At 46.4% G+C, this 26115-nt stretch overlaps 1 protein-coding gene across 1 annotated transcript in view; it reads right to left on the bottom strand.

The window, feature by feature from the left end:
* LOC118092960 (uncharacterized) overlaps positions 1 to 26115 on the bottom strand; it is a 107508-nt gene that overhangs the window by 1736 nt on the left and 79657 nt on the right. The window contains 19 exon segments of the mRNA XM_060282786.1: positions 12 to 121; positions 767 to 956; positions 1453 to 1655; positions 2930 to 3114; positions 4193 to 4290; positions 4755 to 4942; positions 5445 to 5649; positions 5839 to 5931; positions 7385 to 7569; positions 9725 to 9890; positions 12128 to 12283; positions 14103 to 14264; positions 15564 to 15692; positions 16100 to 16213; positions 17995 to 18135; positions 19270 to 19391; positions 20465 to 20627; positions 22551 to 22632; positions 23964 to 24076. Coding sequence (XP_060138769.1) covers positions 12 to 121; positions 767 to 956; positions 1453 to 1655; positions 2930 to 3114; positions 4193 to 4290; positions 4755 to 4942; positions 5445 to 5649; positions 5839 to 5931; positions 7385 to 7569; positions 9725 to 9890; positions 12128 to 12283; positions 14103 to 14264; positions 15564 to 15692; positions 16100 to 16213; positions 17995 to 18135; positions 19270 to 19391; positions 20465 to 20627; positions 22551 to 22632; positions 23964 to 24076 — 2805 coding nt within the window.

The raw sequence follows: 26115 nt of genomic DNA on the forward strand, positions 1-26115 counted from the left end.
CGCTGGTGTACCTGCCATGCATGCACGAGCTCCTGCACGCTGCCAGCATAAGAATGGTCTGGAAGCATCCACTCATTGCCCACTTCGTTGTCATTGGTACCTAAAAGGCCAGCAGACACTCCTAAAAATGCAAGAGAAAGCAAGTCTCAACCACCTTAAAGGGCAGGACTGTGGGATGTTTCATGCTGGTTAAGGACTAATTATTTGGGGAAATTCCAAGAGATGACCTTGTAGCATCTATCCACCTACCACCCTCATTTTAAAGTAGTGCTGTAAACTTCACTTTTCAACAGAGCTAGGGTTGCCATAGTCAAAAAGTGGAAAAAAATTGTTGGGCTTTTTTTTTTGCCAAAGTTGTCAAGCTTCTTTTGCAAAATCTCAAAATGATGATGAAGTAGTTTTGAGCTATTTTTAAGGAAATTTGCCCAAATCTACACTTCTGACATGGTAATGGGTTGCCATACACCTGGATTTTCCCAGACATTTCAGCAATTTCTGCCCGGGCACTGTTTACGAGGGCCAAATCCTGGCATTGTCTGGAAAATCCCCAGCGTATGGAAACCCTAAACTAAGTTTGGCAGAAGATATATTACATGTCACATAATTTTGCCATAGTGGAAAATAAGACGGATATCAGGTTTTGGCAGAAGACAAACTGCAACAGAACAGAAACAGATCTGCATGTGGCATATACAGGGTGGAATGGGAAGCGATGGCTTTTTACGTTGCTATCCATCACACATAGCTCAAAACGCAGAGTACAAACCATGATGCCATCCATCCAAAGTAAGGGTACAGATGTCATAGCGAAGATCACATGAAAACAAAGCCCCGTCGGTCATGGACACTTCTACAAGATCAGAATATCTTTGGATTGCAAGGCCATTTTCTCCAGGAGGGATGTCAAAATGCTGGCAGTTCTCCTCCGACAGGGAATAGTTGTACTTCTTGTAGATCTATTTAAAAGCAGGAAAGGGAAAAGAGGTTACAAGGAGACTGGGTTTTCAGAATGCAAAGAGGTTTGCAATAAGTTGGTGAGGTGGCCTTGGATTATTATAAAAATTCTGCATCTTCCCACCTAAATTGCACCCACAAGAGGCCTTTGGGGCACAGCTCCCTAATGCCCTACAGATCGGGGTTGGGGAATCTCAGGTCTGGAGGGCAAATGCAGACCTTTCTCTGGTCCTTGGGACTCTCTCCAGGGCACATACTTTTGCAAGCCCCCCCTAGCAGCCCCCCCATTCCCCCCACTCTCATCTGTATGTAAACTTAACACTGGCCAGACTCCAAAACAATGTCCTCTGGTTTATAGATTTAGCCAGCCCACATTTCCTATCAATAAGAACCTCGTCAATATAAATACAAAACTAAGACCTGGAAAGCATAAATACCAAACTCATTGCCCCCCAAAGTTAAGACACAGATGTAAAAATGGAGAAGACCTGTAGTTACCTTCTGTTCTGGGTAGATAACAACAGAGGTACTATTCATGCTGATGTGCAGTGACCGTCTGCCACTGCTGGTCAGATTTAATATTACTGTAAATGCATCATGAACAAAATCCTTGGCCAGGAGGGCACTGCATTTGGAGGTCAAACTGTATATTTTCCCGTCGAATGTCCTCAGGTGCTTATTCCCCATCAACAAGGCATGATCTGGGAGGGTGTGAAAAGTGGGGTCAGTAAATCACCCACGACCTGCGTTGGAATAGCTAGGCTTGCCATGTTTCAAAAAGCAAAATTCCTAACACCCCCAAATCCGTTGAACTTTTTTTTAGGAATCAAAGAAAGAGGACACATTGTTCAACTTCAACAAACAAACAAAAAATCCAAGAGCCAATTCCTCTTCTTCCTCTAGCAGCGGAAGAAAGGGAGATTCCTTGTTGAGGTCCCCCCTCCCCCCCGCTTTGGGAGGGTGGGACTGAGGAGGTAAGCAAGTAGCCACAGGTGCCCTGTTCCCATTTAGCCAGGCTCCTCGCCTCCTGCTCTGTGTCTTAGAAAGGGGAGCAATTGTCTTACTTGAGGCAGCAGCTGCGGCAACTTCAAAAAGGGAACTCTGCAGCTCTCGAGGGGGGAGGAAGGTGGGGGCAGGATAACTGAGTCATCTTTATTTTCCTCTCTGGGCGGCTGGCAGGTGCTCGGGGCTGCTCTCACTTTCTTTCCACTGTCCTTCGCACTCCCCTCCTCCTCAGTTGGGGCTGCTGCACGTGGGGAGGGGGGCACGCGCTTTGGGTCTCCCATGTAAAGGGGGGGGGGACATTCCTTCTGCTGCTCAGAGGAAAATATGTACGGGAAATTCTGGACATCGTTTAAAATTCAGAAAATTTCCCAGGACGCCATTTTAGGCATCCGATTTCCTGGCATGTCCAGAATTTTCCCTAAACTGTGGAGCAGGCCCAGCTGAACATAGGAAGCCGCTTTCAACTGAGCCTCAAATCCAGCTAGTTCAGTACTGTTCCATAGGTGGTGGTTTGCCAGGATTGTAGAAAGGAGTCCCTTGTAGTCCTCTCGGGAGATGCCAGGGACCTTCTCCATACAAGGCATGTTGAAATGGCTAAGACAGAGATGCTTTCTATCCCCACACCCACACCCACATCCACACCCACACCCACCCCATTCCAGGACAGGACAGGAGAGGGTCCACAGCAAGCACAGGGTGCATTATGCAACTACCAGGCAGTGGGACCTAACCTCAAACATTGGCCTGGACATCTGCACTGAAGTCACCTCCAGCATTTTGCAGGATGGGTTCAAGTGCATAGCGGAAATTTAGGTTTGCGCAATTAAAGTGGAAGCTGCGAAGGAAACTGCAGAGATGCAGGGAATATGTGGGTTGTTGTTGTTGCAACAGCTCCTGTGCATTCTTTTCTGTCTTATACTCTGTGAGATAAGAGGAAGCCAATGGAAATTAGGGGTTTTAGAAGACTTACGCTCAAACGGGCTCTCCATAATTCTTTGCTTGAATCGGTAATATTCCGCAGCTGGGTTGATGCTGTACAGCCTTCGGAAGGGCTTCATAAGTTTCTCTTCGATGAGATAGTTTGTGATGTTTGCCAGGTCCAGCGTGGGTTCTCCTTTAGGCTTCACTGGCAATCTCACTTCCACAGAGCAGTTTCTGCAAGGCACCGTATGAACTTCAGGAGAGCCCAGTAGGTCCCACTACCCAGATGCCTATGAGAAGCCTGCAAGCTTCTCTCCCCTTTTGCAACCTGAGCCCCCCAGCACTCTCCCCATTTGCAATTCCTTGCATACAGTGGAGGTAGAACATAGCCATTGTGGCTCATAGCCATTGATAGACTAATCCTCCATGAATTTAGCTAATTATCTTTTGATGCCATCCAAGAAGAGAGCCATCACTGCCCGATTAACTGTGAGGCTCAGTGGACAGTTCTACACCATTTTGTGAAGAGGGAGACAGAGCTGCTTGTCCTCTACTCTGCTGGGGTCTTCCCAGCTGGGAAGGCAACCCAGTTAATAGCCCAAATGGGTAGTGAGTGGCAATGTCAGAGGCAGCCAGCAATGCCATGTGGCAAATGCAACTGTTTGAAAAACCAAAGTATGGGTGCATGGGCATATATATATACAGTCATATGCCTCGGTTTGAGTACTTTCAGTTTAAGTACTCCGCGGACCCGTCTGGAACGGATTAATCCTCTTTCCATTACAGTGGTACCTCTACTTACGAATAACTCTACTTACGAATGTTTCTACTTACGAATGGAGCTCCGTCCGCCATCTTGGATGCGGTTTAGATAGGATTTTTTCTACTTACGAATTTTTAGATAGGGTTGCTTCGACTTACGATTTTTTTCTCCCAATGCATTCCTATGGGATTCGACTTACAATTTTTTTCCGACTTATGAATGTGCGTTCAGAACACATTAAATTCATAAGTAGAGGTACCACTGTACTTTCAATGGGAAAGTTTGCTTCAGGTTAAGCACGCTTCAGGTTAAGTATGGACTTCCAGAACCAATTACACTCATACTTTGGTTTAAGTACATTTCAGGTTGAGTACTCTGCGGACCTGTCTGGAACAGATTAATCCACTTCCCATTACTTTCAATGGGAAAGTTCGCTTCAGGTTAAGTACAGACTTCCAGAACCAATTGTGTACTTAAACCGAGGTACCACTGTATAAAACACTGCATTTTGTAGGAACTCACCCAAGTGCAATCATTCCACAGTGTTACCTGGCTGAAAAACTGTAGAGGCTTGATAAAGGTTTCTGAAGCTTGCTCACTGCTCTGGAAAATTTGGCTTCTGCCCAGCTTAGCATCTGTTGTGTTGCCTGTTTTGCAGGGTGGGTAAAAAGAACACAAACCCAACAAATTAACATTGCTAAATTTAAACTGCATGTTTTTAAAATTTTAAAAAAGCAATGGTGCAGAGAGTGTGTATCTTTAAAAAGAAACCTGCTGGTTGAAATGAAGTCTGAGGACGTGGCAATCTTGCTGACACCTCACTGCCTTGCCATGGCAGGATGAGAGCCAAGTTCTGGGACACATTTTGAATTTTGAGAAAGCAATGAGGGCACCCGTCATGAAATAGAAAACTTCATGATGCATACCATAACACAAAATGGCTGCCATGAGGGCCTGGAACAACACAAAATGGTTGCCACGTATAAAAGAGGCCTTCCAAATTGACAATCCTGTGATTGCTTGACAAGCAAACTCCTGTTGGAAGCAGGTACTGGGACACTTTGGCTTCTGTGCTGAGCAGGAGGGACAGGAATAATTTTTAAATACCAACCATATCAAAGGCGGTTTTCAACATTCTCAGGGAAACCAGGATTGGCTCCATCAGCCACACATCCTTCACCAGCGTGGGCACAAAAGCCTGGAGTTTCTTCAGGTACTCCTCCGTCCTCTGTTGCCACACCTCGTCCAAAGGTTTCAACGTCACATCATAATAGGCATCCTTCAGTGTTGTCAATGGCTCTTTTTAAAAGGAAACAGGGCGGGGAAGAAAGTGTGATGGGGAGTGGGGAAAGGGTTCCATCCATCACTGCTCCTACTCAGAGTAGACCTATTTGAAATTGACATCCATGACTTGTGGATGGGCAAATTTGCCAATTTCAGTTCCTCGTTCTCCCCCACCCTGAAATTCAGTTCTTCACGTTTCTGCGTCACTTATTTTATTATTTACAATGTTCTTGTGAAAATGCACTAGCATTTTCATGAAAATTTCTCCTAATAATGCACATTTTTGTACAGGCAAAAATATCCAAGGAAGGTGCAACGCAGAGCCAATGAAGGCTACATCATCTGGGAAGAAGGGAGGTAGTTGGGGAGGGGGCGTGACCTGGTGAGAGTCCCAAGGGCCAGATAGAAAGACTCAGAGGGTCACCTACCTCCCCACCCCCTGAGCCTGAGAGTCCCATCTTTGACTAGGCCCTTAAATTTATTTATTTTTAAAATCCTTCCCCCGTGCCTTGCTTACTTTGCAACTCCATCTGCATTTGTTGTATGATGACTTGAAGTTTGCCCAGGTAAAGTGGGAGGCTGTTCTGTAGTGCTTGCTTGACTCCGCTCTGTTTCCACAACTGGACGACTCCTCTCGTTTTGTTTTGGAGGATTCCTGCTACTTCCTGGGAAGTTCTTAAAAGCCACCCAACAGCATCGTAGAGAAAGTCGACGTGTTGCACCTGCAGGGTTCGCACCAAACCAAGAAGTGTACTAACTGGCTGCAGATTTTTTTTTACATGTACACTTTGGAGAAAGGAGACACAGTTGTACTGTTTTTGTTTAACATAGCAGGGATGGGGAATCTGCAGCCCTCCAGATGTTGTTGGGCTAACCCTGATCATTTGCCACAGTTGCTGCCAACTTCTTACCGATTTCCTGAAATCCTGGAGGCACCCTTCCAGGTTCTTGATCTTTGCCACCAGCCTGTGCTGAAGATCGGATGCGATCTTACTCAGTTTTGACTGCGAGAATCAGAAAGAAGACGACTATAATGTGTGGTTTTGAAAAGATTACTAAGGTGAACACAAGGCCTACCTCTCACTGTCTAGGATCTCTAAGGCACTATTTGCACAAATTAACATTTAAAGAAGTATCATGCCACTTTTAAATAGTCACGGCTTTCCACATTGACTCCTGGGAAGTGTAATTTGGTAAAGGTGATATGTGCCGTTAGGAGTCCTCTATTCCCCCTCAGAAAGCAACAGTTCTCAGAACAGTTTAGTAGTTAATCCCTCTTTCTAGGGCACTTTGAGAGCTATAGCTCTGTGATGGGAAATGAGGGTTGCCTAACCATTCTCACCAATCAAACTACATTTCCCACTGTCCAGACTTCAGCTGTGGATCATGTTTACTTCATGTTTACCCATGATACGTGTTATGTACTGAGCTGAATCCGAGAACAATAGGATACAAAATGCAGCAGTCTGATTGGTTCGCAGGAGCCACCCAATCCAGCTCCAGGTGGAAGTGAATTCGCAACCTGATTGACCTGCAGGAGCAGCCAATCAGGCTGCTGGCAGAAGTGAATCCGCAACCTGATTGGCCTGCAGGAGTGCTGGCAGAAGTGAATCTGTAACCTGATTGGCCTACAGGTACAGCCCTGAAGTAGCCAATCACGCAAGGCCCATTGTGTAAATAATGTATATAAGCAGACATTTTGGGAAAAGAGCGATTCTTCTCTTCTTCTCCTTTGCTACTACAAGCTGAATAAAAAGCATGAAATTCACTCTCGACTCCGAGTATATTTCAATACGACACCACAGAATTGGGATCCTGTCACTCCACCCCGCCCCCCCCCCCCGACTAAGTGGTCTCAAAATCTCCCTTCCAGGCACATGACTAGGCGCTTACCTGCCTCAGCAAAAACAATCATTCTCCATCTAGCCACCAAGAAACATAACCCCAAACCACTAGAAGTATCGTACTTTTCCGTGTACAAGATGATGATTGTTTGTTTTTTTTGGCAATTGCCCCTAAAACAATCTGGCCCACCCTCTCCTGGGCAATCTCCCACTCCCATTTTCCTAAATTGGAGTCCCCCCAAATAGGGGTCGTCTTATACATGGGGGCGTGCTATACACGGAAAAGTATGGTAAATCTCCTGGCTCAAACAGCAGCAGGTGGGGTCGTTGACCCTAGCACAGCCCCACCCCCAAATGTGAGACCCCTTTGGGGGTCTCTCACTTTAGGGGTACCATCACCAAGGTCACTGCTGGCCACATCAGGTCCAGCAATGTGTCCACCCCCACCAAGAAATCTTGGTCTCCGAGGCCAACTGATATCAAGCAACGGTATGAAGGTCTTCAGGCCAGAACTGGTCTTTCCCCACCACAAAACCAGAACATAACTGCCCTGATCCCATCTTGATCAAAAATAATAAGCGCAGAATAAAATGGGGATCTGGAAACACCACACCTCTGTTTTAGCAACTGGACCTCCACAGCCATGGGCCTTGAAGCTCAAGCTCTTGTTGGAGGCTTTAAGGGCCAAGAGTCCCACTTCCTCTCGTCTCTCTCCGTTAATGACAAGGTAGGCATTGAAAGCAGCATGCTGTTGGCCATCTGTGCAAGCCTCGAGCTCCAGACCATCCTCGGCATCCTCTGCAAGAACCAAGAGAAGAACAAAGTTTTAAGCCTCCTGCGGTCACGGTGGAAGAGAAACGTCAAATCAAGGAAAGGAAGGAAGCGGCCATTGCAAAACGATAGAAATCACCACAGAACTGTAGAGTTCCAGACAAACTCGAGAGCATACCTGCCAAGTTCCTTCTTGAAAAATAAGGGACCGGATCGGAAGTAGCAGACCGGAAGTAGCGCTGCCACCATTTTGGAACTGGGCGGAGCATGCACAGAAGCGACTTTTGATGCTGCTGTGCCCAGTTCCAAAATGGCCGCTCCACCAGAAGTCGCGCTGCAGCCATTTTGGAACTGGGCAGAGCAGCATCAAAAGTCGCTTCTGAGCATGCTCCGCCCAGTTCCAAAATGGCCGCCGCGCCTGAATAAACCGGGAAAAAACAAAAAAATCCGGTTTTCGGCTGGGGACAGCTGGAAAAACGGGGGTTTCCCGGGGAATACGGGAGACTTGGCAGCTATGCTCGAGAGGTCCGGAGGGTGGCAACACGAGAACGGGCCTTCTCTGCAGTGGCTCCCCAACTTCGCAGGGAAGTTCGCCTGGCGCCTTCATTATACACCTTTAGGCGGCAGGCAATAATGGTTCCTTTTCAACCAGGCCTTTGGTTGATCTGGTTTACATCCTATGCCCTTTTAAAATGTTTTTTTGGGGGGCGGGGGGCGGCGGCTATTGGATTGTTGTTTTTATTTTTGTTAGGTATTTTGTGGTTTTATATCTTGAGACCCCCCCAGGTATAGGGCGGTATATTAAATTAAAAAAATTAAAATTAAAATTAAACAAACTTCCAAAATATAAAGGAGGCTGCCAAATCACCATCACTGCTACTCTGGGTCACAGGTGGCCATGCGTCCTACGTTACACGGGACATTCCTCTATTTGAAGACCTGACCTGTCCATGCCCCCTACATAACCGATATAAGAAGGAAGAGCAACAAAGAAGTTGCGTTTTATTTGTACACCACCTGGATCAAATTGAGAAACAAAGACACACAACATATGGAACTGTTTCTTTAAAACCCCTAAACTCCTTTTTGTCCCTTCCCAGCTACTGCAAGGGGAGTTACAATCAGAGAGGCAGAAAGAGCTGGACCCAAGGTCACCCAGCTCCACGAGGATTTGATCTCTAGCTCTCCCACTGCTACTCAGATGCAAGGGCTTGGGAATCTCTTCCAGCCTGAGGGCCGCATTGACTAAAAGGCAACCTTTTGGGGGCTGCATTTCAGTGGTGGGTGGGACCAGAGGCAATAGGAGGTGGATCAGCAGGTGTAAAAAAGTGAAAGTCACATTTTGGCAGTGCGCGAGTCAGACTTTTCTACAGAGAGGTCTTCCTATCCAGAAAGGGAAGAGGCGTTATTATCCGGACATATTCCAGGGAGGCAAGAAGCTCTCTGGGAGGGCATGGGGGAGGGCCAGTGAAGGCGCCAGGAGGAGGACCAGGGGTGCTATGTCTAGGGGGCCCTGGGGGCCTGAGCACCCACAAAAAATGTTGTGGGTGCTCAGCAACCACACCACAAGCCCCCCCCACATAATGTCGCATGTGCGGGGCACCCATAACCTGGGACCCAAGTTGGCGCCCCTGATGGGGACTGATGAGGAGAGCTCTGAGGGCCACACAGAGAGGTATGGTGGGCCACATTCGACCCTGAGGCTCCCCTCTTCTAACCGCAACAGCATATTGGCTGTCACTTTGAGGGAATCCATGTGCGATTGGCACCAATTATCCAGAACAGGTAAAGGTAAAGGTACCCCTGACCATTAGGTCCAGTCGTGGACGACTCTGGGGTTGCGTGCTCATCTTGCTCTATAGGCCAAGGGAGCCGGCGTTTGTCCGCAGACAGCTTCCGGGTCACGTGGCCAGCATGACAAAGCCACTTCTGGCGAACCAGAGCAGCGCATGGAAACGCCGTTTACCTTCCCGCCAGAGCGGTACCTATTTACCTACTTGCCCTTTGACGTCCTTTCGAACTGCTAGGTTGGCAGGAGCTGGGACCGAACAACGGGAGCTCACCCCATCGCGGGGATTTGAACTGTAGACCTTCTGATCGGCAAGCCCTAGGCTCTGTGGCTTAGACCACAGCACCACCCGCGTCCCATCCAGAACGGAGCACCATGGAATAGCGAATTTACCTTTCAGGTATCCCATGTAACATTGAAGGCATCCTTTTCCTTTGGAAGCTGCTAATTTCACTGCCTCTTTTGGGTCAATCTTTGCCTCCACCAGGACTTGACTTTGACCAGCTGAGGAAGCCACACTTCCCACCACACCCAGCCAAACGGCATCAGATGCTCTGAGCTGTGGAAAGAAAGGAAAAACATTTTCAGCAACTGGTTTTCAGAAGCGTTACCACCTCTGCCTGTGGAGGCAGAACACAGCCATTGTGACAAGTAGCCATCAATAACTTTCTCCTCCATAAATTTGCCCATTTATCTTCTAAAGACATCCCACTTGGCGGCCATCCCTGCCCTCCTGTGGGAGTGAGTTCCATAGTTTAACAATTTGGTGCGTGAAAGATGACTTAGTTTTCTCTGTCCTGAATCTTCCAGCATTCATCTTCTTTGGAATGAGAGAAGGAGGCATTTTTTAAAAAAATCCTGTACCCACATTCCCCATAATAAAAAAATTCCTTCAGTAGCACCTTAAAGACCAACTAAGTTTTTATTTTGGTATGAGCTTTCGTGTGCATGCACACTTCTTCAGATACACTTGAAACAGAGATGGCTACCTACCTGTTAAAACACGGCTACCTACCTGTAACCACATTCCCCATGTCACACATAATTTTATACTACTCTGTTATGTCACCTGTTCCTCTCCTCTTCTATAAACAAGAGAGTCCCAAACACCACAACCTTTCCTCAGAGCGAATGGTGATTTGGACTGGTAAGGTGAGAAGGCACTAGGCCCTGACTGAATTCTGCTCATACCCACCCAGCTACGGTGCTAGTAATTTTAAAGCTCCCCCTCTTCAAATTATCTACACAGTATAGGCTATGCACCTGAATACCTTTACCACCAGGTGGCAGTGCATGCTCATTTGCAATAAGGGTGGCGGAAGAAGGTAATTTTTTGAACTCAAATAGTTATGACTGATGCAGGATTGTTGGGGCAAATTGCATGTTATGTAGCAGGGGTGGGCAAGAAAGGCCAGGCAGTCCTTTCTCTTGCAACAGTTCTGTTGGGAGGGAGAAATCTGCATCAAAGGAAGGGCAGGGAAATGAGAGAGTGCTTAACCCTTTGCCTGCCATTGGAACTTACGGGAAGGGAAATGAGAGAGTGCTTAACCCTTTGCCTGCCATTGGAACTTACGGGAAGGGAAATGAGAGAGTGCTTAACCCTTTGCCTGCCATTGGAACTTAAGGGAAGGGAAATGAGAGTGCGCTTAACCCTTTGCCTGCCATTGGAACTTACGGGAAGGGAAATGAGAGAGTGCTTAACCCTTTGCCTGCCATTGGAACTTACGGGAAGGGAAATGAGAGTGCGCTTAACCCTTTGCCTGCCATTGGAACTTAAGGGAAGGGAAATGAGAGAGTGCTTAACCCTTTTGCCTGCCATTGGAACTTACGGGAAGGGAAATTAGAGAGTGCTTAACCCTTTGGCTGCCATTGGAACTTAAGGGAAGGGAAATGAGAGAGTGTTTAACCCTTTGCCTGCCACTGGAACTTAAATGCCTGCTGCATCAGACCGAAGGGATATTCAGTCCAGAGTCCTGTTTCCCACTGTGGTGAAAAGTACAACTCTCTGGAAGACCACAAGCAGGAGGTGAGCACTACCTCATTGGGACCTGAGACCACCCAATAAAGAAAAGCATTATTTATTCATTTAATATATTTCTATTCCTCCTTTCTCTGAAGCTGCGATTCAAGGCGGCTTGTAACATTAAAAAACAACCATAATATAAAAGACACTGTAGAATAATAAGAACAAATTAGTTAAGAATAACAATTAAAGTACATTGCAGTATATTTAATGCCTACAAAGGTTGCCAAAAGTGAAAATCCAGACAAAGTTGAAATTTGCCTTGCTTCAGTTGAGCTTTTTGTTTTGGTCAAAGTTGCTGAGCTTTTTGTTTGTTATTTATTGGGTGTGTGTGTGTGTGTGTGTGTGTGTGTTGAAGTTGTCGAGCTTGAGTTGGGAGCTGTTCCCCAAAAAGGGAGCCTGATTCCCAGATGTGTGGCAGCCCTACAATTAAAATACAATTTGCCCTGACAGCAGTCCAATGTTTGGCATGGTCTGTGCCTTAGTTTCTGAAGGCCTGCCTAAACAGGAGATAGCAAAGTGGGAGCCAGTCTAGCGTCTCTTGGGAGGGAATTCCACAATAGGGGAGGTGCCACAGAAAAGGCTTCCTTTGGTGTCGCCACCAATCTGAGCTCTGATGTCAACAGGCCTGAGAGAAGTTGCTCCCATGAGGGTCTTAGCACCCAGGCAGGTTTGTATAAGGAGATATGATATCTCATGTAGCCTGGGCCCAAGTCACATGTTATACAAATAAACAAACGGATGAATAAAGGCTCTCCTGCCCCACAACTCACTGAAAATTCTGTCGAATAGTTCCTCTCTTCGGCTGTGCTACGATTTCTTAAGGCGGCCGTGATGGACCCCTCGCCGCCAGCAAGGCTGAGTTTGCCTTCTGATCGCCAGAGAAAACCTCCCTTGTTTAGCTGGTGTTTCCCAGAGAGTGCAATTGCCTAGGAAAACAGAGCGGATGGAATTACCAGAGACACAGAGTAAAGTAAAGGGTGGGGGATAGGCATGTGTCACGGTGGGTAGGAATGATACCTCTTTGATACTGCTTCCAAGTGTTGACAGGCAGGGTGCCCCCAAAGAGGAAATGTACCCCGCAAAAGGTTTGCATAAAAATTGCATATGGTAACTGCTGTGTATAGATGCCAATTTAGAAATAATGACTATAGCTGGAATGGAACATGAGCAAAGCCCTGCTGGATCAGGCCAAAGACCCATCTAGTCCTGCATCCTGTTCTCACATGGGCCAACTAGAGGCCTGTCATAAGACTTTTAAGGTCTCAGAAAGAGAATAAATATCCATAAATACACACATATCTAAATATGTGAACCATGTGCCTGAAATAGTATGGGAGAGCAATCCTGAAGCCATTTTGACTCTCCCAATGACCTCAGATATTCCTCTGCAGTAAGGGAGGCAAATAGGGAAAGCCTTCCCATTGTCTTTTTGCTTGCGAATCCTGTCTTAAGGGCGTATTTGTGTATGAATCCAGTGAGCCTGTAACCTGAACTCAGGAACTAAAGTATTAACGATCACAAAAGAATGGCCAGATTGCCTAGGTAATGCACTATCAGTTCTCCTGGCAGGCAGGATTTCTGCTGCAGATCGCCTCCTTCTGTGATGTATGTATGATTTTTTGTTGGGGGGGGGCTTGGGCTATAGGGTGGGCAATTTCAAAAGTCTATATACCGGTAAGTGCTTGTGCACCATTGTTCAGGGTTCTCCTCCCTCCTGTGTGTGGTGAGTGGGGACCCTGTTGCAACAGTTCCTTTAATAACGATCAGGGTTGTTGTTGTTGTTGTTTAGTCGTGTCCGACTCTTCCTGTCCCCATGGACCAGAGCACGCCAGGCACTGCTGTCTTCCACTGCCTCCCGCAGTTTGGATAGACTCATCTTGGTTGCTTTGAGAACACTGTCCAACCATCTCATCCTCTGTCATCCCCTTCTCCTTGTGCCCTCAATTTTTCCCAACATCAGGGTCTTTTCCAGGGAGTCTTCTCTTCTCATGAGGTGGCCAAAGTATTGGAGCTGCTTACTAGCCGCTTTGCTTCTCAATATACTCTGGTTGGCCTCTGTTATTTTCTCCTACCGATAGGGAACCCACTTAAGGACTCTATACAGGCTCTGGAATACCCCATAAGTGAAAGGGAGCAGTTGTTCTTATAACAGGCCTATAGAGAGCCCACAAGAAGGACTTCTGTGCAGTTCTCCCTACTTACTTTCTCCCTACTTGCGTTTCCCAGGAACTGGTAGTCAGTGGTACACTCACTGCCTCCGTAAGGGAACACAGAGAAACAATGATTCCCATGCAGTGGGGAAGACAGCGACCTGGTGCAGAGTGTGCCTGCTTGCTCAGCCAGCTGCTGTTTGATGGGCAACTTCAAGACCCTCCTGCCCTCCCTTCTTAGGGATATAGCTCAGTTGGTAGAGCATGAGGCTTTTAATCTCAAGGTCCTGGGTTTGAGCCCCATGCTGTGCAAAAGATTCCTGCCCCGCAGAGGGTTGGCATAGATGACCCTCGTGGGTCCCTTCCAACTCTACGATTCTGGGATTCTTTATCTTTTAAGCCGGGCTTGGACCTGGCTGCCCATCTAATAACATAGGATGCTTTCAGACTGAGAGAGGGCTGTTCTCTGCAAAACAGAGGCATGAACATGGCGGGGAAGTCCTATTCATGTTCGTTCAGAAGGAAGCCCCCCTTCCTTTCAGTGGGGCTTTGTAGGCAGGTATGTATTTGAAAGCAATGGCAACACATCACTTACCTCTGGAAGATCGCAGATTCTGAGGCTCGCAAAATGACGAAGCCAAGCTGAATAGTCTGTTTCAATTTCCCCCAAGATATGCTGACTGGAACATGGAGTCGAAAAGATGTTTTCCAAAATGGCTTCCACCTGAATTTTATCCAGGTGCAATGACTTACTTTTCTGCATTTTTTAAAAAAAGGAAAATGGAACAGGAGCTCAAAAAGTTCCTGCATTTCTGATGTCTGCAGTCACTGATGAGTACTACTCTCAGGTTGTTTAATAATGGCTCTTAAGAGTGCTCCCAGACTGTCGCTCTTTTGGGACGGGATTCAGTCACATACCTGCCAATTCAGGCAGATCCGCACCACACATCTGAAGCAAATTGCTTCTCTCAAAGAATCCTGGGAGTGGTAGTTTGTTGAAGGTGCTGAGAATTGTAGCTCTGTGAGGGGGAAGCTCCAGCTCCCAGGATTATTTGGTGGAAGCCATGGACACAAGCCTACGGATCTTATGGGAAACATTCGGCACCATCAGAACAAGAATAAATAAATAAATAGCAGAACAGGCTCAAGGGCCATGAAAATATATCAAAAAGCAAATCCTGCCCTACCCCAGCCTTGTTCATGAAAGCAATTTTCTCCAAGTGATGTAACAACAACAACAACAACAACAACAACAACAACAACAATTTATACCCTGCCCATCTGGGCAGTTCCCAAAAGAATATTAAAAACACAATAAAACATTGAGCATTAAAAACTTCCCTAAACAGGGTTGCCTTCAGATGTCTTCTAAAAGTCAGATAGTTGTTTATTTCCTTGACATCTGGTGGGAGGGCATTCCACAGGGCGGGCGCCACTTCCAAGAAGGCCCTCTGCCTGGTTCCCTGTAACTTCACTTCTCACAGTGAGGGAACCACCAGAAGGCCCTTGGAGCTGGAACTCAGTGTCCGGGCAGAGCGATGGAGGTGGAGATGCTCCTTCAGGTATACTGGACCGAGGCCATTTAGGGCTTTAAAGGACAGCACCAACACTTTGAATTGTGCTCGGAAACGTACTGGGAGCCAATGCAGGTCTTTCAAGACCGGTGTTATGTGGTCTCGGCGGCTGCTCCCAGTCACCAGTCTAGCTGCCGCATTCTGGATTAATTGTAGTTCCCTAGTCACCTTCAAAGGTAGTCCCACGTAGAGCGCATTGGAATAATCCAAGCGGGAGATAACTAGAGCACATACCACTCCACGGGCAGGTAGGATCTCAACCTGCGTACCAGATGGAGCTAATAAACAGCTGCTCTGGACAAAGAATTGACCTGCGCCTCCATGGACAGCTGTGAGTCCAAAATGACTCCCAGGCTGCGCACCTGGTCCTTCAGAGGCACAGTTACCCCATTCAGGACCAGGGCGTCCTCCACACCTGCCCACCTCCTGTCCCCCCAAAAAACTGTACTCAATTTCATGCAACAGAATAAAGAAGATTCCACCTCATATGTCAGATTCTGCACAATTTTTTTGCCATCCCACTTCAGGTCCAAGTGCTGACTCAACAAGGCTGCCGTCTGCTCAAGGGACCCGCAGGCCTGGAGACTTGCAAGGCTTAGAACATTCTGAAGCTGCAGAAATTATGAATGAGAAACATTGGTTATTACTTTGGAGAAGATGTGTGGTTCAGGGGCAGGACACCTGTTTGCCTGCAGAAGATCTCAGCTTCAATCCCTGGCCCCTCCATCTGGCACTGAGAGATACGTCTCCCTGAAACTCTGGAGAGCTGCTGCCAGTCAGTGTAGACAACATTGAGCTAGATGAACCAATGGTGAACTGGGGTATAAGGCAGCTTCCAATGCTCTATGTTCACTTTGGGTGGGCATAGCTGCAGTGATGCGATGCAGTCTTTTATATAACAAAAAAAAATAAAGGAAAAAAAAATGCACATACCGCTTTCTAGAACAAAGGACCTCTAACCGGTTTGCCACAGACTGCCTAAAATATTAGCTGAAAATGCCAATAAAAACATTTGTACCTGGCTGGAGGAAGCTGTGATACAAGCATCCCAAAGTGTGATGTTGGTCTGGGACTTGTCTCCGAATGTAAATTTCAAGTGGGCGGGTTGCCCATCGTCCCAAGCCAGCCACACCTAAAGTCAGAAAAAGAAATGCTGAACTAAGTTTGAGACAAAGAAGCATGGCAAGAGCAATATTCACTTGGAAGGGGGGGGGAGAGAGCATACCCTAGGGTTATGAGCCCCTAAGGGACAAAGTGATTAGCATTTAGAGAAATGGGTGCAAGCTGCCTTGACCTCCTGGAAAACAGCAGGATAGAATGACAGGCTGTGTTCACATGATCATACCCAGCAGGGCCATCTTAAGCCCATCCAGCGCCCTGGCGCTAGGTCCCTCCAGCGTCCCCCTCCAGAGCCTCTCCAAGGGCCCGGGAGTGCCAAGCGGACCGTGGCAGCAGCGGGAGGCCACCTCCGAGGACTCTGCGCTGCGCCTCCTTCTCGTTTGAAGCCTATGACTGTGTCGACCACAGCAAACTTTGGCAAGTTCTTAAAGAAATGGGAGTCCCTGATCACCTCATCTGTCTCCTGAGAAATCTCTATGTGGGACAAGAAGCTACAGTTAGAACTGGATATGGAACAACTGATTGGTTCAAAATTGGGAAAGGTGTACGACAAGGTTGTATATTGTCTCCCTGCTTATTTAACTTATATGCAGAATTCATCATGCGAAAGGTTGGACTAGATGAATCCCAAGCCGGAATTAAGATTGCCGGGAGAAATATCAACAACCTCAGATATGCAGATGACACAACCTTGATGGCAGAAAGCGAGGAGGAATTAAAGAACCTTTTAATGAGGGTGAAAGAGGAGAGCGCAAAATATGGTCTGAAGCTCAACATCAAAAAAACTAAGATCATGGCCACTGGTCCCATCACCTCCTGGCAAATAGAAGGGGAGGAAATGGAGGCAGTGAGAGATTTTACTTTCTTGGGCTCCTTGATCACTGCAGATGGTGACAGCAGTCACGAAATTAAAAGACGCCTGCTTCTTGGGAGAAAAGCAATGACAAACCTAGACAGCATCTTAAAAGGCAGAGACATCACCTTGCCGACAAAGGTCCATATAGTTAAAGCTATGGTTTTCCCAGTAGTGATGTATGGAAGTGAGAGCTGGACCATAAAGAAGGCTGATCGCCGAAGAATTGATGCTTTTGAATTATGGTGCTGGAGGAGACTCTTGAGAGTCCCATGGACTGCTAGAAGATCAAACCCTCCATTCTGAAGGAAATCAGCCCTGAGTGCTCACTGGAAGGACAGATCGTGAAGCTGAGGCTCCAATACTTTGGCCACCTCATGAGAAGAAAAGACTCCCTGGAAAAGACCCTGATGTTGGGAAAGATTGAGGGCACTAGGAGAAGGGGACGACAGAGGACGAGATAGTTGGACAGTGTTCTCGAAGCTACGAACATGAGTTTGACCAAACTGCGGGAGGCAGTGGAAGACAGGAGTGCCTGGCGTGCTCTGGTCCATGGGGTCACGAAGAGTCGGACACGACTAAACGACTAAACAACAACAACAACAACAACAACAACAACAACAACAACAACAACAACAACAATGCATGTGCCAGCCCTTGTCGCAGGGATGGGAACCTGTGAAACCTCCTGTCTACCCAAGCCAGCATGGCTGAGAGTCAGGGATTATGGGAGTTGTAATTCAGCAAGATTCGGAGGGCCACATGTTCCCCATCCCTGCTTTACACAACCCAGTTCAATTGGGAGGGAAAAAATCCTATACATTATCAGGCATACACAGCTGCGTCCTGTTATCCAGTTTCCAGAACAGGACTTCTTTTTGGATAGTTATCTATAGGATTGCACCATTAATTGCTTTGGGTGATCCATCCGGTCAATTTACCTGCTGGTTGTAGGCGCCTCTTCTGCTTTCGGTGAGAGAGCTAACCTCCATGTGATTCAGGGTGAAGTTAAAAGGGTGAGCCACAGCAGCGTAGTAATAGACACGCTCTTTTCCAAACTTGAGAGAAGACGACACAGAGACCTGTTGCCATAATCAGAAATAGAGGTTAAACAAGTGGTGGCAATAGTAATCTATTATTATTATTATTATTATTATTATTATTATTATTATTATTAAATTATATTGTTTATTGTTTATTATTGGTTATATTAATAAATCATTGGGACCCAGGTGGCGCTGTGGTTAAACCACTGAGCCTAGGGCTTGCTGATCAGAAGGTCGGCGGTTCGAATCCCTGTGACGGGGTGAGCTCCCGTTGCTTGGTCCCAGCTCCTGCCAACCTAGCAGTTCGAAAGCACGTCAAAATGCAAGTAGATAAATAGGAACCGCTACAGCGGGAAGGTAAACGGCGTTTCCATGTGCTGCTCTGGTTTGCCAGAAGCGGCTTTGTCATGCTGGCCACATGACCTGGAAGCTATACGCCGGCTCCCTCGGCCAATAATGCGAGATGAGCGCGCAGCCCCAGAGTCGGTCACGACTGGACCTAATGGTCAGGGGTCCCTTTACCTTTTTATATTAATAAATATCATAATATACCACACTTCATCCGAAGATCACAGGGTGATTCAATATAAAACACAAAATGTATAGATTTACATACAAATGGAAAAGATATAACTAATTTTTTATTGTTGAAGTTTTGGGAGGTTTAGACAGGAGCAGGGCTTATGAGGCCAGAAAGGCTGTTTAAAGCTATATAGTGGAAACAGCAGAGGATTACTAAGCCAAAGGGAAGGAGCCAGGTATGTGTACAAAGGAACTATGATCACTTCCCTTGTCTGCTGGATGGAGAAGAAAGAAAGGTGCAAGAATCTGTGGAGAAGCTGCTCTATTGTACAAGGGGCAATATTTATACATTCCTTGCTCTGTCTATTTTTGCTTCTGGCCCCACCCACCAACAGCATGTGGCCCGTAGAAGGTTGTCTAGAGAGGTAGGTGGCCCTCGGGTTGGAAAACACTCCTCAACCCTGTTTTAACTGGTGATACTGGAAAATGAGCATGGGACCTTCTGGATGAGAAACTTGCAATCTGTGTTTCCATGTTGTCTGAACTTGGCGTGTTGGTGGCTATAACTGAGGAGGCAATAGCTTTCCAGAGCAGGGTCTAAGGGTGTAGCGCTGAATGAATGGAAAAGCTAACTGTCATTTCTGTTACCTGTTCCTTTGCGTCCCAACCAATGATGACGTTGTCTCTGTGGCTACGTCCAGAGTGCTCCACATGCAAGCGGAGTGTGGAGCGCTGAGGAAAAGGGATTGAGAGAGGGTGGCAGATCTCCACTGAAATGGAAAATAAGCCACGTTTCCTATTAGACACGATGCCCAGTGCTTGGAACAAACCAGTTGGATTTAAGGAAGTTCAAAAATCTCCAAACCACACCTTAAAGCAGTCCCTATAATGGCCAGGTGAACTGAATGTGAATTAAGCTCATTTGGGGTGGGTGGGTGTGGAACTTTGAATGACTTCTACGTCATCTTCAAGTTCATATTCTTACATGTCCAGGAAACACATGACGGGAAAGTTGAACATCCACAGTATCTACCCTTTGAATGAGGCCAATGGTGCTGGATTTGAAAAGGTCTCTCTGAACATGGGCTTTTCTTTCAATTAGGAAAGTATCTGGAGGTGTCAGGGATTGAACCTGAGACCTTCTGAATGCAAGGCAGATGCTCTACCACTGCTATGGTCCCCTGTCCTCGAATAGAGCAAGTCACTTGGCTTTCCCATCTTTCTTTCTCTTCACTTGTAACCTGGATACTTCCCCCCAATAGATTTTTATTAAAGTTTGAATACACACACACAAACACACACACACACACACACACAAAGTTTAATATCAAATACCCAATATCTTTTTAGATTATCAAAGAGAGAAAAAACTAATCTAAATGAAAACACAAACCAAAAAATGGGAGAAGAAAAAAGGAAGGAAAGAGAAAAGCAAAAGAGAGAGAGAGGTGAGAACTTTTGATTCCTCATCTGTCAGCTATAGGTAGAAAGTTATTCAAAACATCCACTCTGAGGTAACGCCCAACTATTTTACTTTCTAAAAACCAATATTTTCTTCAGTCAAACCCAGATATCACAAGGTCTTTGTCTTTTTCATGCAAAAAGTCCATAAAGAGTTTCCAATCTTTGCTAAATATCAACAATGCTTTTTCTGTAATTAACATGTCAGCTTTGCCGTCTCATCTAACCCCAATGATCTTAACCACCATCCCACCTGGATGCTTTTAACAGGAGATGGCAGGGACTGAACCTTGGAAGCTCTGCTTAAACCGCGTGCTTTCACACTGAGCTTTGGCCATTTCGCTTCTATCATTGCTCGCCGCAGAGTTTTATAGAAACTTACCCTGCACTTCATGACCTCCATATATCTTTGGGAAGACTCCAGTGTAGCTGCCTGCGAGTTTTGCTTCTTTGCCATCCCATAATGCAACACACCTCAAAACTTGGGTTCTCTTGCTTTTTTGGTAAGCTGTTGTGAGAACAAGTCGCCTTGGAACGATTGCTAACTGACATAAAAAAAAGGAGGTTCAGCATTCTTTGTTATGCCAAGATTCCTGAGTCGTACACCCAGAAACCTCAAAGCGGTTATTCACCGCCTCCTCATTGCCTTGTTTGCATGGATTAAAAAATTTCATGTTAAAAAGTGATCCCACCAACCTGGGGTACACTGTGCATCAGTTCAAGGACTTGTGTGTGGTTCCTCCCAGTAAATGCTAGCTTCGTCGAAACAAGGAAATCCTTATTTTCCATCTGGATGGAAAATTTTCCTTCTGCTTCTTTGGTAGAATAATTTATCTAAAGGAATTGCAGAGGATATTTAAACATCAACAGCAAAAGACTTTGCCCTCCCCTCAATGTATTTCTTCACCAGAGGCAAATTTTGGGCAGTGTGACCAGTTTCCCTTCACTGGGTGCTGAGCTGGGGTGTGTGTGTGTGGCACTGCAGGGCCCTCCAACTATGGCATAGTACGAGTGCAGAACGACGGAAGGCGAGAGACAGATGGGAGGTTGTTGAATTTTGGCCTCAGACAGGGCACTGCTGAAATTTGAAAGACCAAAGTATTTCACCCCCCCCCCTTTGCTGCCACTCACAGGTCCCCAGGAGAACCCCAATCCTTTCTTTCATTTTCCTTTATAGCAGGTACAGGGCAGCAGCATCTGTTATATGTTCAGGCCCTGGCCATCACTCTGAGAACTTAAAGACAAGCCTACTGGATCAGGCCAATGGCCCATCTAGTCCAGTATCCTTTTCTCAAAGCTGCTGACCAGATGCCTGTGGGAAGCCTGCAAGTTTTACCTGAGAGCAGCACCACTTTGCTCACCTGCAGTTCCCCGCAACTGGCATTCAGAGGCATAATGCCTCTGACAGTGGCAGCAGAACATATTAATCATGGCTAATGCCAGCCTTCTCTAATCCTCGTTCAAAGCCATCCAAGCAGGTGGCTATCACTGCCTTCTTTGAGAGTGAGATCCTTAGTTTGGACCATAGCTGCCAAGTACCCCGTTTTCCCTGGGAAACCCCCGTATTTTCTTACCGTTTCCCGCAGATGTCCCGAATGGCAAAATACCCCATATTCCCCCGGATTACGGAGCTGCTGCCGGTGGCCATGTTCTTCTGGTGCTGCGCCGGCACTGGAAGTCGCTTCTACGCACTACCGGACATGCGTAGAAGCGTCTTCCTGTGCCGCTGTGCCCATTTCCAAAATGTCTGCAGCACCAGAAGTCGCTTCTACACACTTCCAGACATGTATAGAAGTGACTTCCGATGCTGCTGTGCCCATTTCCAAAATGACTGCAGCGCCAGAAGTCGCTTCTATGCATGCCTGGAAGTGCATAGAAGCGACTTCTGGCATTGCGGACATTTTGGAAATGGGCACAGCAGCATCAGAATTTGCTTCTACACATGTCCGGAAGGGCGTAGAAGCGACTTCTGGTGCCGCGGCGCTGCTGATCCCGGATTTTTCAATCCGGAACTTGGCACCTATGGTTTGGACCATGTGTCGTGCAGAGGACTTTCTCTTGTCTGACCTGAATCTTCACGCATTTCGCTTCATTGGATCCCCAAAGGTTTTAGTGTTTTGAGGGAGGGAGAATTTTTTTTTTACCTATCCCCTGTTTCCACACCATTCATAATTGTATAAACTTCTATCATGTCTCCTTTTCTCTAAACTAAAATGTCACCAATTCTGAAACCTTTCTTCACAGGGCAGTAGTTCAATCGTCTTGGTCATTTTGGCTGCCCAAATCTGAACCTTGTCCAACTCTATAATATTGGGGTGAGGCAACAAATCATTCCAAATGTGATCACACCATAGATTTGAATTAACAACATGGTGATATCAGCAGGTTTCCTCTCCCCCAATTCCTTTCCTAATGCAAGATGCAGTTAGCAAAATCTGTGGTGGACGAGACTTAACTGGAGCAATTACCTTCGAGGAAACTTCAGCCGTGCTGGGGAAATACTGAAGGAGAAATGGCAGGTTCTGGAGACATCTGATATGCAATTCTTCACTGGAGGAGAAAGAGAGAGAATCTTCAACCAGATGTGCTAAGGCAGAGCTTTCCAAACTGTGGGTTGCGACACTTTAGTTTGTCGGCTGCAGTGTGTAGGTGTGTCGTGCAATTGCTCCCCATGCTCCTCCCTACACTGGAAAAAGGTTAGTTTAACCCAGGGGTCAGGAAACTTTTTCAGCAGGGGGCTGGTCCACTGTCCCTCAGACCTTGTGGGGGGCTGGACTATATTTTGAAAAAAACATATGAACGGATTCCTATGCCCCACAAATAACCCAGAGATGGGTTATTTTAAATAAAAGGACACATTCTACTCATGTAAGGTAAAAGGTAAAGGGACCCCTGACCATTAGGTCCAGTCGTGACCGACTCTGGGGTTCCGCGCTCATCTCGCATTATTGGCCGAGGGAGCCGGCGTATAGCTTCCAGGTCATGTGGCCAGCATGACAAAGCCGCTTCTGGCAAACCAGAGCAGCACACGGAAACGCCGTTTACCTTCCCGCTGTAGCGGTTCCTATTTATCTACTTGCATTTTGACGTGCTTTCGAACTGCTAAGTTGGCAGGAGCTGGGACCAAGCAACGGGAGCTCACCCTGTCACAGGGATTCGAACCACCGACCTTCTGATTGGCAAGCCCTAGGCTCAGTGGTTTAACCACAGCGCCATCTGGGTCCCTCTACTCATGTAAAAACACATTAATTCCCAGACTGTCTGCAGGCTGGATTTAAAAGGCGATTGGGCCAGAACCGGCTCCCAGGCCTTAGTTTGCCTACCCATGGTTTAACCTCTGGTTTGCTAGTAAAACTGAATTACTGTGTCACGCAAAATGATGCCTGTCTAAAATGTGTGTCACCAACATGAAAAGTTTGGAAAGCTCTGTGTTAAGGGATTAGCTATCTCTCTGAAGGTGCTTCTTGGCTGTCACCACAACCAGGTGGGATTCAACCAGCAAATTCAGGGTTTGCAAATACAGCTGGCTTGGTGCTCTTGTGAAACAAACCTGCTACTCCGCCCTTATCCTTGTGTGATAAGGAAAGTACAGGAAAATACACTGGAAAGTGTGGAATAACACTTGCTCGATGCAACATCGTCTACTCTAACCTCTCCACAAACTAATCCGAATGAATGCTTAATAAATAACAGACATCATCTAACCTCTGTATCTCAGTAAGTGCCAGCAACCCAACATTTTGGGAAGTCAAAGAACGATGGACTTCATTGGATTATAGCCAACGCTAGTCCAACTCAGAATAGACCCACAGGAACAACCAAAGTCCATTAATTTCAGTGGTCCTACTCTGAGTAAAACGCCAAGGCCAACAACACCTTACCTTTGCAACTTATTTCTAGCCCTGAAAACAAAGAAGAGATTCAGGTTTGGGTCACAAGCCAGCTTCATGGATGCTTCTGTCTTGTTTTCAGACAGGATCTTGAGGAGCGTCAGCTGAAGGAATAAGCATGAGAAGAGAAAAGACAACAACACATCAACATGGATGTATTCATGTGGAATCTAACAGAAGAAGCACTGTAAGGTCTTGTTACTCTTTAATGCTTGTGCCATTTCACACTTTGTCCATGGAGTTTGACTATGCAAAAGCCTTTGACTGTGTCGACCACAGCAAACTATGGCAAGTTCTTAAAGAAATGGGAGTGCCTGATCACCTCATCTGTCTCCTGAGAAATCTCTATGTGGGACAAGAAGCTACAGTTAGAACTGGATAGGGAATAACTGATTGGTTCAAAATTGGGAAAGGAGTACGACAAGGCTGTATATTGTCTCCCTGCTTATTTAACTTATATGCAGAATTCATCATGCGAAAGGCTGGACTGGATGAATCCCAAGCCGGAATTAAGATTGCCGGAAGAAATACCAACAACCTCAGATATGCAGATGACACAACCTTGATGGCAGAAAGTGAGGAGGAATTCAAGAACCTTTTAATGAGGGTGAAAGAGGAGAGCGCAAAATATGGTCTGAAGCTCAAAATAAAAAAAACAAAAACAAACCAAGATCATGGCCACTGGTCCCATCACCTCCTGGCAAATAGAAGGGGAAGAAATGGAGGCAGTGAGAGATTTTACTTTCTTGGGCTCCTTGATCACTGCAGATGGTGACAGCAGTCACAAAATTAAAAGACGCCTGCTTCTTGGGAGAAAAGCAATGACAAACCTAGACAGCATCTTAAAAGGCAGAGACATCACCTTGCCGACAAAGGTCCATATAGTTAAAGCTATGGTTTTCCCAGTAGTGATGTATGGAAGTGAGAGCTGGACCATAAAGAAGGCTGATCGCCGAAGAATTGATGCTTTTGAATTCTGGTGCTGGAGGAGACTCTTGAGAGTCCCATGGACTGCAAGAAGATCAAACCTATCCATTCTGAAGGAAATCAGCCCTGAGTGCTCACTGGAAGGACAGATCGTGAAGCTGAGGCTCCAATACTTTGGCCACCTCATGAGAAGACAAGACTCCCTGGAAAAGACCCTGATGTTGGGAAAGATGGAGGGCACAAGGAGAAGGGGACAAGAGAGAATGAGATGGTTGGACAGTGTTCTCGAAGCTACGAACATGAGTTTGACCAAACTACGGGAGGCAGTGGAAGACAGGAGTGCCTGGTGTGCTATGGTCCATGGGGTCACAAAGAGTCGGACATGACTAAATGACTAAACAACAACAACAACAACAACAACCATTTCACACTGATGATTGTTTCAGAAATTCAGCCCGGCCAATAAGCTGTGGCACACTCTATGCTGATGGTGCTCTTTCTCTCACAAACCTACCGTATGGTGGCCTGGAGGAAGGGCATCTCAATCCAACATCACATTGATTTCCGTATTCCAGCTTTCTTTGACTCACCATGATCACAGAAATCAAGCATGTGTGCTCAACTTTCTAGAATGTGCAGAACTCCTGTCTTCTTCACAATGGCCAATTTATGTGGCACCATTTAATCCAGATTTATTTGTTAAACAAACAAACAAACCCTGCTGCCAATGGCCTGTTGGCAATATGAAGGCCCCCATGTGAAAACACCATAATTTGATGTTGTTGCTGTAATATTTTAATGTTGTTAGGTTCTTCTTCTTTTTTGCTATTTAGCTTATACTGTTTGTTGTTTTTGTCCATGGAGTTTTCTTGGCAGGGATACTGGAGTGGCTTGCCAGTTCCTGCTCCAGGTGGACCGCGTTTAGTCAAAACTCTCTACTATGACCTGTCCGTCTTGGGTGGCCCTGCATGGCATAGCTCATAGCTTCTCTGAGTTATTCAAGCCCCTTTGCCACAACAAGGCAGTGGTCCATGAAGGAGAAGACAGGAGTGCCTGGCATGCTCTGGTCCATGGGGTCACGAAGAGTCGGACACGAGTAAACGACTAAACAACAACAGTATATTGTATGACTGACTACTTTGAGTATAAGTATGGTACCTTAGGTTGGGAGGATAGTTTTATCCTGGAACACTTTTCTTTTATTAAAAAAACCCAA

The sequence above is a fragment of the Zootoca vivipara genome, chromosome 14 (assembly GCF_963506605.1).
Source record: "Zootoca vivipara chromosome 14, rZooViv1.1, whole genome shotgun sequence".
NCBI classification, from domain to species: domain Eukaryota; kingdom Metazoa; phylum Chordata; class Lepidosauria; order Squamata; family Lacertidae; genus Zootoca; species Zootoca vivipara.